The 12,508-nt window shown below is 47.8% G+C and overlaps 1 protein-coding gene across 1 annotated transcript; it reads left to right on the top strand.

Moving 5' to 3' along the window:
- Nucleotides 1-401: 401 nt before the first annotated feature.
- On the top strand, nt 402-3,788 carry LOC146275003 (uncharacterized). The gene is made up of 6 exons (XM_084703344.1): nt 402-690; nt 848-1,569; nt 1,699-2,016; nt 2,083-3,211; nt 3,296-3,391; nt 3,638-3,788. Exons 1-6 carry the CDS (start codon nt 402-404, stop codon nt 3,661-3,663), a joined length of 2,580 nt encoding a protein of 859 aa, XP_084559470.1. The 3' UTR covers nt 3,664-3,788.
- The last annotated feature ends 8,720 nt before the right edge of the window (nt 3,789-12,508 follow it).

Below are 12,508 nucleotides of genomic sequence, written 5' to 3'. Positions count from 1 at the left end.
AATACTGTTATAAAATACTTGTACTAACCATTTTAGACAAGTTGGACTTTGTTTTGTATAGTTTACACAAAATGTCCTCAGATTAAGACAGGTGTGTAGGAGGTTGATATTAGGAGCTGATTGGTAACCATCCAATCAAGTTTTCGAACCCAACTTCACTTTCCTATTTAAATCTTATGACAGCCATGTTGGTTTGTTGGTCTTACTTGTGTACATGCATGTGTGTAAACACTTTTATCCACCTTTAATTCTACCACACCATATTTAAATGCACTTTCAATTGTTTGTAAGCTTCTGACCTGACTTGAAGAAGTGACAAGCACTGGAGTGATTTTAAAGGAAAAAGGGTGGAAACCAATAACTGTCTTGGCTCACCTTGTTTGTTTCTGTCCTTTACAGCTATGGAAGCAAAAGCATCAACAGCGCATGGTGGATTTGGACTGGACCCTCGTGGCCCCAACCGAACCCATGACCCTCCCCAGTCACAGGAACCCCCCCATGCTCCTCAGGGGGGCCACAGACCACCTCAACGGCCTGAGGAGTGCCAACGCAGCCACCCTTACCACCATCTCCGGCAGCACTACAGCCGACCCTTCTTCTACATACAGCCCCCCCAGCCATACTTGCCACTTCAGTGGCCCATGCCCATGTCAATGACCTTCAACCCCTACTGCGGATCCCCTGGGATGGGTAAGTAAATGCCATTGTTTACGTCCTGAAAAACATTTGCTGTAGGTTTTCTGTAACTGTCTGACTGGTTTAATCATGCAATATTTGGGTTTGTATGCTATTTGCAGTTCAGACTTCTGTTATGAACCATAAAACCTGATCAAATCTCCTTGGTTAGGTTATGGCATGGTGATGCCTCCCTTCCAGCCAAGGCCCTACCTAGAGCCTCCAAGCTTCATCCTGCCCTACTGTCGGCAACACCTGACAGTCTACCAGCCCGGTACCGTCAACTACCACCAGACCATGGCTTTCCATGCTCGCAGGGTGCACTACCAGAACAACGGTCCCACTAGGGAGATGGCCACCTCTGAGGTTCAGACAGACCCTCCAGCAGCCTCCCACCTCCCTGGCTCGCCTCTCCCCAGTGGAGATGGGTCTTCTAAGGGGATCTTGAATAACACCAAGGGTGGCACTGGAAAAGCCATCAGCTCCCCACGGTCAAAGTTCATCTCCACAGCCTCGTCTCTAAAAGAAGACAAGTCCCTGGCTGGCAAGGCCACAGGAAAGGCAACCTCCGCCGCCAGAGGGGTGCCGAAGGGCAGCTTCGTGTTCCAGACGGAGGAGGTGAGGATCGAGTGTTGCAGCACCCCCAGGGGCCTGAAGGTCCTGCGTTCACGCCAGACATCCGAGATGGCTCGCCGTGTGTCCAACAAGATTCTGCAGCGTAGCTCCGCCCTGGGAAGGGCTCCCATGCCGCAGGGGAAGGGCTTGTGTCTGGAGGCGCAGCAGGAACGGAACCTGCAAACCTTCCCTGACGATCTGCTGGCAGGTGTGTTGCCCTGTGGAGGCAGTACTGGCTTGGAAGACTGTGGCCTTCACACCAAACAGGGTCTAAAACCTGTGAGTTTCTGTTTTGCTACAGATTGTTGATGGGTAGAGTGAGATGGAATGCCAATTCATAATATGAACATACCATATTAAGGTTGTACCATAATGCAACCTTCAACCATGCTACCTCTTCCTCAACAGGACTCTCCACGTGAAGCAGCTGATGTGACCTGTGGAATGCTGGTGCACAATGATGCTGTGGTGACAAGGAGTGTTGAGGAGCAGAGGAAAAGCCTTTGTCTGCCTTTTGACATGCAGGACCTGGGAAAGCTGAGAAGGATGGAGTCTTCGGTGTGTTCAGTAGAATGTGTGGCGCCCTCACGTGAGTGGACATCCCAGCACGGCCTGATTGAGACCCAAGGGGAAACGCTGAACCCTCAGGTGGCGCCCCCTATGTCAGATGAGGTCAAATTGGGAGAGGAGGTTTCTATGGAGGAAGTTATCCAGACGACTGAGATGGTCCCTATGATGGAGGTCCCTGTTGCGGAGTTGGTCTCCATCGCCGAGACTGCTCCTATTGCCGAGGTCCCTGTGGCGGAGGGGGTCCCTGTGGCGGAGGGGGTCCCTGTGGCGGAGGGGGTCCCTGTGGCGGAGGGGGTCCCTGTGGCGGAGGGTCTCCCTGTGGCGGAGGGTCTCCCTGTGGCGGAGGGTCTCCCTGTGGGGGAGGGTCTCCCTGTGGGGGAGGGTCTCCCTGTGGGGGAGGGTCTCCCTGTGGCGGAGGACATCCCCACAGTGGGGGTATCTGTTGGTCACAGTCCACCCATGGTCAATGTTCCCCCCACACCTTCAGAAATAAGCCAGCTGATGAAAGAGATAAATGACGTGGGTCAGCATGAGACCTCTTTCGAGTCGTTGCCTGCATACCTCCCTTCCACTAGCTGGCTAGCAGATTCTGGGAACAACTATTTTTACAGCAGGTTGCCTCCTAGAGTTCAGGAGCAGCACAGAATCCTCAGTGGCTGTCCCGCAGAACTGTCAAGAAAGAGGCGAGTTGTCAAACCACAGCCTCAAGATCACCTTGGGGCACTCTGGTTTAAGGGAAGGGAGTGTGGACACAGAGCTAAGATGGACAGAAGAAGCCTCTCCGACAACGAGTGCTGCACCAAACCAAATCTCAACAAAAACCCCCTTGTCCCATCTAGCTCGAAACTGGAGCGCTTCTGTGCCAGATGTTTGACCAAACGCAGAGCTCTCATGTCTGTGCCAGAAGCTCGACCAATCAAGAGGAGGGAGGTCCCTGTCTCATTGTGGGATGACGCTTTGGCCACCTGCAGATGCCATCCCAGGAAGAGGGTAGCTGGACGTTCTTACATCTCCGCCGTCCGCAAGGACGATCAGACCGAGGGAGAGTCTTCAGAGAATGGCTCATGTCGGGCCAAACCCAAAGGGCTCGAGGACCCAGCGAAAGCCCCCGAGCCCCGAAGGCCTCTGTCCACAAAGAAACAAGTGGAGAAATGCCCCGTTGGTCCGCATGCTAAACTCCGAGACAAGCTCTGCGCCTGCCAGGCTCACCAGCACCTGCACGCTGCCTGGGAAGGGCCCCGCCGCCACAGGCGCGTCATGCGAGAGGACAATGAGGAGAACCAGGCTGTCCCACCGCCGAACAGATGTAGGCATGTTGACCCACACTACCTAGAACCAAAATGGCGAACAGGTAAGCCCCCCTCACACTTTTCTTTTGTGACGTAACACATCTTAATTGCATTTGTCCGATTTTAAACACCAGATTTCTCTTCAGAGAGAACTTGGAAGAGTGGTGGGGTGGACACAGACAAGTTTAAGAATGCGAGCCAGTCACCGCACTTGTATATTGATAGGAAAGCACAATCACAAGGTAAGCATCTTCATGGTTGGCTTTCTGTTCAGTGTTGGAATGTCCTTGCATAATTTGGTGAAGGCTGAAGCCTTCAAATCAATTAACAGTCAAAGCTGCCTATTCTGCCTGATGACCAACCTGTACAATATACTTTTACTTTAACACTGTGTAAAGTACAACTTTAATCAGTATCTAAACTGTTGAGGCAATGAAATGATCATTCGTTGCTTTTGCTTAATGCTTATCAGCTATGTTCTTTGTCAGGAACTCACAGAAAAGACACAAGATGATGATTTACACGAGCACGTTCAAAGTAAATTGAAATCACTATCTACATTTCATGACGTTCACAAATTGACTCACAATGCTCACTATTTATATCTTTGAATACTTATATTAAACACTTTACCAATGATTGTCTGTCATTACTTAAGGATCTTGAAAATAATACTAATGAAACAGTTGTTGACAGCTGCAGTACTGAGCATATACAGCAGATGGCGATGCATCCATTTTCCATGCAAAGAGACTGGAAAAGTATGCTCCTTTTGTTCTCGAGGGTGTATTGAACACATTTCATTTTGATACATCCACTGCCCTGGGTATGATTTCCGTACATTGAGGCAAAGTAAATGTATTCATGTGCTAATTTGCATGGCCAGTCACCCACAATAGCTGCATTAGGGTGTCTAAATAAGAGGCCAATGTCTAGGATTGTGCCACAGCATTCCGGGTTAACACCACACAAATCCATGCCCCACCCATGAGTATGTCATCGGCCCTCCATAGCATACAGCTGGCCCTGGTCTGGTTTCCTGAATCTACACAGAGATCGCTGATCCCTCCTTATGAGATGTAAGGGCACATGCTTATTAACCCTCATGTTGAAGTGGATGAAAGCCATGCAAAATGGATTTGGGGTTTAAAATTCAATAAACTGCTTTTATGTAAAGGGTTTATTGAAAGGAAGTAATTTTTTTTTTACCCTTAGGACAAGGGGAGAGCAGAATGTCAAGACTACAGGCTATGAAGGGGTCTTCTATGTACAGCGGTTGATTATCTGTGATGTTTTCACATGCTCATCCCCTCATAAACATGTAAGAGGATCACCCAGGGAATGGGACCTCGCAGTGGGGCTTCACGCAATGTTCAGCAAGCCTTTTGAAAGGGTAATCAAACCATTTTTTTGATGGCCTCACTGCTCTAAGTGAATGTAATCGCATGCGTAACAATAATGGCTTTCTTGGCTGCAGGGTACTGGGTACTGACCAGGATAGTGTGTGTTTGTGTCACTCACCGACTGAGAGAATGTGTTTCTACGTGTGGGGAGGGGGAGAGAAACCGCCCGTGTTGAACTGATGAGATTCCAATTTGCAATAGACCAACTGTTCGTTTTGTCTTGAATCTCACAGATGCCTCCCCTCTTGCCAAGGTTCCTCCGGTGAGACATGGGGAGGCTCGCACAATATGCAATCTTCAAAGACGAGACGTCTTTGCGCTTTGTTTGAAGCCGAGTCGCAGATGAAAGCGTTCTCTCTTTTTAACAACCATTTAAGGGATTTCAGGGTAATGGGGAGTGGAGGCTTCTTTTGAACACAGTGAGAGGGGCGAAGCGGCTGTCGACTGTTTTGACGTTTCAGTCCAACACATGATTTCACCTCAGGTTGGGAAACTGGGCTGAAGACAGACAGCCTCTCTGGATGTTCTCGAAGCTTGTATCTCACGCCTCGCTTTCTCCCCATACAGCTTGCCATCTTCATGACGGTTGCCTTATGGCTGAATTTGAAAGGCTTCAATATGATTGGCTCATGTGGGAATTGGCGTGAAGAGTGGAGTGTGTGTGTCTGCTTGCCTGCATGTGTGTGTGGGCGTCTAAAGTTTCCTGTGGTATTGAAGGTAGTATACAGTGAGCCGGGTACGCAGAATTATCCACTGGGAATGAGGAAAGACTGCCACTCCCACCACACTTCATTGAGCCACTCAATCATTACAAGTAGAAGCCTTGCAATGCACAACCTCACTAACAATTTTGCCTTTGTGTGGCCACGGTCTGCTTTGATTTGTGTAGTTAACTTAAAACTGTGCTGTGTTTTTGTCTGCGGTCTGTATTAATATCAGGGGTCATTGACAGTGTTGTGTTAATATGTATGGTGTGTGTGTGTGCAACAGTGCATAGAGAGCTGTAGGAGGTTAAGAGGATCTATCCCGGCTCCTTAAATATTTAGTGATTCTGTCAAGCTGTCGAGTCTGTCCCTGGGTGAGACCGGGTGGGTGTCCCACGGTTCAAGTGCTTTTAGATGCTCATCATCAACCGGCTACTTTGAGATGACAATGTAGTCAGAATGCAAGATTACCTTGTGGATTGTTCTCTCAAGTGTGCTCCCTTCCGCTCTGATTTAGAGTGCCGTTCAGTTCAGAGTCCTACATCTGCATGTAATGGGAAAACCTACACAAGTTCTTGACATTACAGGGAGACAGACATGACCCATCCTAACATTATTGGTAACATCTACTCCCCCAGGTTGAAATAGTTATTGTGCTGACAGACAATTCAAGTACCCTTACTGAAAGTGAACATGTGCGTCTGTGTGTTCCATCTGAATGTAAAAGTGGAGCGCTTCAAAACTATTTTGTATCCCACCCACAGAAGTAGTCAGTGGAGAGAGAGATAGCAATAGAGAGCTTGCGAGGATGAGAGGAGAGATGGTGAGTGCTAGAGAAAGTGACTATTCCTCACAGTCATGTCAAAGCCTTTTCCCTCCCTGACTCAAAGACAAGTGCCCAGTGACCTGACAACCTTGGTCACTGTGTAGTCTGTGGTTCAAAAGTTGACTGAAAAGCTGTATTATTGAGTAATTAACATTTCAGAAGACACAGTCATTGCATCCGACAATGCTGCAAAGAAACGGCCTTATGTTTGGCACTCTTCCGTCTCAAAACCTTTGCGACAGCCACACATCAAGAAGGTCACATTTAAAAACGAGGATGTGTGCAGCTCCCTGCTGCTTCTCACCCCCACTTATAAGTCCTGCTCTTAAATATCAAGAGCATAAGTGTTTTGGGTGGAATGATTCATGATTTTAGAGACACACGCTTAGCTGGAGTGGGGGGCCCACCCACTGATGCACCCGCTGAGTGAGCCACACTTAGAAAAACAACAACATGGTATCAGAGAGTACAACCCACCCAGAAGCCCCCAACACGCTCACTGCTCCTTGGCCTGAAAATACAATGAGTCTGACTCACTGAACTGGGAAGTAGGATATCATGTATTAAGACCCTTGACCTTCATGTACTCCAGCTCTTACGTACAAAAAAAAGAAAAGGTACCCTTGAAGGCAAACGGGTCGCCACAAAGTTCTCGCGCACTTACTCACTGCATTGGAAACTGGGAACCGTTAAATCCCTTCCATCACGCACAGAAGTGTGTATTTGTGGTTGAGGCTGGGGCGAGGGGGGGGTCATTCTAGGGAAACGCCTGTGTGTAACCGACATGCACTAGCGTGTGTGTGTTCTTTGTACCTGCAGGCTCAGCAATCTTCTTTTTTTTCCCGTTGCACTGCAGACAGATAGATTGGTCGGTTCTCTGCTGTCTTAATACCTGAGGGGTTTTACTACACGCGTTAATGTCTCCTGTTTGACAAATGAGCCGTGTTCATGTGAAGTGGCCCTGTCTGACCTCCAGGCTTTACATCGGCTTGAACAGAAATGCTCTGGGTTTTAGAGCAAGTTAAGAAGCTGTAGAAGTACTTAATTTGGAGCAACCACTCAACAGACGACAGTGAATGACTCTTTATACAGGCCCACCTGAAGGAGGAGACATTGCTTTTAACAGAAAAACAACAGGCCACTGTAGCACACTACACCATGTTGTATAGTCTTAGAATTGTGTCAGGGCAGAGGTATTTAGTGTCCCTAAGGGGGGGAAGGAAAACACTAATAACACAGCCTTGCCCCCCCCCCCCTTCCTCCACCATGAATTTGAACATTGGTTGCTACACTGCACTGAACTAGGTAACCCACCCAAGAAGAAATCTTTAGTAGTGTTAGTAGGGCTGGTCTCAGGACAGATCGTCTTACCCCACCATGAAGTAGTCTGTCTCGTTTTTTTTCTTCTTTTCTCTCCTCCCAAACTCAGTGGAGTGCCAAACCAGTCCAGCATGGAGAGATTTTTACCCAAACAAACACAGCAGGAGGAATGTCTATGACGACCAAATTCAGGAAGAGGGAGATTGCTAACACATGTTACTGGGTGGACAACAAAGCGAGCTTTCCGAGTGTTCTGCTGCTCCGTTGAGGAGCCTAATTGCCAGAAACGTCAACCAGATGGTACAGAATATGTGATTATATTTGCACAAAAGCATAGCAAAATGTATATAGAAAAGTGGGTTTCCAAACATGAATAGCTGCCTTCGTGTGTGTGTACCGTGTTTGTTTGTGGGGGCGTGGGGTTGAGTGAAGACATAAATGAGGTAACCTCACTTATGTAACATGTAAAGATGAAAGGCTGAAGTGCTGGAGAGAGAAAGAATGCCTGCGTTTTGCTGAAATCATCCTCTTGTGGTTTAATCTCACCGTTGAGGAAGAAGGTCCCTTTGAGCTCTTTTTCTGTCTCAGGTTAGAAATCTCAACAGTTACATGAGATCAATATATGCAGAAGGAAGTGTGGGCTCTTCATTATCACTCCATATAAACCCAACTATTTCACGGAATATGAATGATGACGGCAATACTAACAATACTGCTTGAGGTCTACCTAGTATATTTCAACTATTTCACGGAATATGAATGATGACGGCAATACTAACAATACTGCTTGAGGTCTACCTAGTATATTTCAATCCCCAGTGTCACTATTCAACCATGTAGTCAGTAATGCAAGGTCTGCATGCACCAGATCTATCACAAATACTTCTACAGTGGAACGCCCGGTGGAGGACCGAAAAAAAGCTATATCCGTAGAAACGGATCGTCAAGGAGTCTTCTGCAAAATGATGCCATTTCTCCTTTTTTTCTTTAAAATTAGCTCTTCCCTTTTTACTGGCATGAATAAAATGCAAGGGAGGAGGAACCCTTGATCTCTCATCCTGGCTTTCGGGTCTGTTAACACGAGATAGAGAGGTTCCGCCTTCCAGTAAAGCAGACTGGGATAATCCCTTCTGGATTGGAAATATCCCTCTAAAGCAGTGGCTTCTGGAAGTTATCTAGGATGAGTGAGGGTGAAATGGAATCAGAGTTGAGATAAAGGTGACGCCGACTGTTGCCGCTATCTGTGAGGTGAACAGGGCCCTACATTTCTAGAGCAACATGGATCAAATCTGAGAAATAGCCACTGTGAAATAATACATAGACGTGGAATTTACCAGAAGGAATCTAATCCGATAAAGAAAATCAACAACCAAGTTGCCGTTACCTTTATTCTAGATATCATTTATTTTCCTTTTTGAGAGTTTGATTATTGCTTCGCACCAGCGAGAGGATGCCAACAGTGTCGAATGTTTTGGTGAAATCAAAAAGCCTTGAATGCCCCGTTGGGGAAAAGAGTCACATGAGAAAGACTTCAGACCTGTACACCAGTGACATTTAAGATCCTCAATCCTTCAGAGACTACTGTAGCAGCAGAAAAAACACAGCAACACCGAGTGGTGTAAGAGCTGGTTGGGGGGACGTGGGGCAGAGGGGAGAGGGGTGCCACATCATCAATATTACACACATCTTTAACAGACAAACTTCCAAGGTCAGCGTTTCTGAATTCCTTGAAGCACAAGGGGTCTCTGTGAGAGACTCGACAAATCCAATCTTGGCCTCATTTCAGGCATGTGGGATATTACATATGCTGAGGGGGATTCGTTTTACATACTGCATGTATGTACCGTTTGACATATAACCTTGTTTCTCCATCCTCCACTTGTGCAGAGCACTGTAACGCTATGCCAACTACATTACCAAGACCATTGATCACCTACAGCCTGAGCAGAGAGAATTAATTAGGTTGGGTGTGCCTGGAGAGGGAGGCTAAGAGAGAGAAGAGGAAGAGAGAATGCAAGATAGGAGACATAGTCAGGCAAGACAGAGATGGAGCAATTGGAATGGAGAAAGGTAGAAGAAGAGAGAGTGAAAGGGATGAGAGGGACGGAGGAAGAGAAACAGATAGTCACTAGTGGAGGGTGTACATCTGCAGAGCGAGATCCTGCTCAGGCAAGCAGGGGGAGGGACAGAGAAAGCGGGATTTACTGCTTTTGAAGAGACTCCTGCTGGGGGTGGGGAGGTTAATATGAACACCTTCCCACCCTCACCCCACTGTGCTGTCTGTGGCGTATACAGACAGACCCCCACATCAACACCACCATCTTCTTTCATGTCCTCGGTCAGCCCTGGATCCAATGACAATCCAAGGTGTAACCAGACAATCTGACACAGTGCTCTTTTATAAGGCCCTCTGGGTCAAATATCAAATGTCACGAGTGATGAAAAGAAACACACACGACTGTATGTTTGGACTTGATGTGAGAGACAGATGGATTAAGAACAAAGAAGTAATTTGCCAAATGTACAGATCTGGATACGATTTCACTTAGAAGGTTGCACTGTTCATATGTCACACGTATAATTCTTCCTTTCATTTTGACACAGACCATTAGGACAGAGGGCAAGGGAGGACAGACAGATACATTAGAACATTACTCTTTGTTACTTACAGTGTACCTCACCCCCCCCCCCCCCCACACACACACCTCCCAACCTACTTTCCCCTATCAAACCTCCACCTTCTACAGACCCTGACCTCTGTATCATCACACCCCCGGCTGTATGCACCCACTGTGTTTGGAGGGCCAGGCTAGCATAACTCAATTCTACCCTTTTTTGCTCCAGGAGGTATCCCTTCACCTTTCCCATAACACGATTATCCTCATTCGCGAATCCCAAACAGTCGTTTCAGAGCCCCTCCCTCTGCCTCTCTGTGGCCCAAGGGTCAGACTGGTGCTTTTCAACCTGGGACAAACCCAATCTCCAAGTCGGGAGGGATCCAATTATATATCCGGGCCAAGCCCTCATTGAGAACGGGGTCACCTCTACTCTTTATCTCTTTCACATCTGATGGAGATTAGAGTATGTGTGTGTGTGGGGGGGGGAGGTTTGGGAGGAGCCTGAGAAGAAGTGTGTGTTTGTGTGTATGAGGAGGGGCAACAGATTATTTATTTTTTATCAGCTGTGTCAAAGGATTGCAGGCAGACAACATCCCGGAGGTGAAGAGAACGCTTCTGCCAGGATGACGAGGAAAAAAGCGAAAGGAAAATGGTCAGGTGTCTGATGAGTTGGCAGATCTGTTATCGTTCTTGGCTTTGTTTATTTGTGTGTGTCTGTGTGTGTGTGTTAGAGAGAGAAAGAGAGCGAGCAAATTTGGGTTTGTGTATGTGTGTCAGCATGTTTGTGTGCAAAGATAATAACATCCCTCCTCACCCCCCAGCCCTCATCCAAACACACGACAGAAAGGATTTGCTGGTGTTTCTACGGCTTTGTGGAACTTCCAGCGCCATTCCACTCCAAGGACTTCCACTAAAAGGCGCAGTGGCTTTAATTAGCAGCTCCTGTGCCTGCCCAACCTAAGTCAGTCATCACTGAGACACACCATAATCACCAGTGTCATTGAACTCGGGTGTTGGACCGGATGACTCTATGCCCAGGCAAAGCGAGACACCACATATGAAGTGGCAGATAACAGATGGGGGATGTGACAGATCTTTTGGAAGCTAGAGAGAGAGAGAGAGAGAGAGAGAGAGAGAGAGAGAGAGAGAGAGAGAGAGAGAGAGAGAGAGAGAGAGAGAGAGAGAGAGAGAGAGAGAGAGAGAGAGAGAGAGAGAGAGAGAGAGAGAGAGAGAGAGAGAGAGAGAGAGAGAGAGAGAGAGAGAGAGAGAGAGAGAGAGAGAGAGAGAGAGAGAGAGAGAGAGAGAGAGAGAGAGAGAGAGAGAGAGAGAGAGAGAGAGAGAGAGAGAGAGAGAGAGAGAGAGAGAGAGAGAGAGAGAGAGCCTTGCTGATTAAGCTAATTTAATGGATGAGCTCTACCCCAGTCAGGCTCCATGTCTGCTTAGTCCCAAAACCAGGGGGAGATGGCAGCTGTATTTTAATTCATCGCTTTCCCTGTTTTTTTTCCTCTGGCTTTAATAGACAGACAGGCAAGCAGACAGACAGGCCGGCAGGCAGGCAGGCAGAGAACCAGACAGACAGACAGACACACACACACAGAAACATAAAGAGAGACGGGGGGTAGAGAGTGAAGGAAGAGACTGGAACAACTGTGGAGCCAGTGGAGTCCCCCTGCGTAACCTCAGGAGCTAAGCATCCCATTCTGGGGATGTGGCTTGTCAGTACGCATCATCCATGCAGCACACCACAACAGGCAATTAGAAGCTCCAGGGAAAACACGGAGCGAGAAAGAGGAAGACAGAGAGAGAGAACAGTGCTATCTATTTATAGAAAAGGAGGGTACCACATTGTTTGAACATTCAAACAATTTGATCCCTGGGAAGTTTCAAATCGATATCCCCTTCCTCCGGCAAAGTTTCTGGATGCTTTGGATGAAACGGAACAAGAGAAGGGTAGGAGGCCTCACCCCTAAAGGTCGATGTTGACGTTTCCTTTCATCTCGATTAGCTCAAATGACAACTTCTGCTCTGTACCATTGCTAACCTAATCGCCTGTATCTCTGCTTCCTTTGCAGTCCATGCTAGATGGAGTCGAGAGAGCAACAAGAATCCGCGACTGCAGAGCACCCATCAACATCATGGGACAGCGAGGGCCAGAGGGCACACAGACTCACATCTGCTCCGCCTAAATGGACTTGAGAGAAGGGAGCTTTGTGTGGATTTCAGCCGGCTCCTCTCCTTCTAGACAGTGGAGAAACAGAGGCTCAGGTGAAAGGGTCATCAAACGGGACACGGACATCTTTGTTTGTTCCTGTACGTGTGTGGAAACATTCATGACATGACAAGGAAGATCACAGACGTGCCAGGAAAGGCTCACAGGCATACCAGTGCACACACCATAGGTGCATTTGTAGAAGGGACAGACAGGAATACAGGCAGACAGGAAAAACGGACGGAGGATGTGTGAGTGGGGGGAGGTGGGTGGGCGTGT

Source organism: Hypomesus nipponensis, chromosome 8, assembly GCF_054491055.1.
Source record: "Hypomesus nipponensis isolate SF chromosome 8, ASM5449105v1, whole genome shotgun sequence".
In the NCBI taxonomy this organism is placed as follows: domain Eukaryota; kingdom Metazoa; phylum Chordata; class Actinopteri; order Osmeriformes; family Osmeridae; genus Hypomesus; species Hypomesus nipponensis.
The sequence above is the reverse complement of the archived record's forward strand: the minus strand, read 5'-3'. Positions and strand labels throughout refer to the sequence as shown.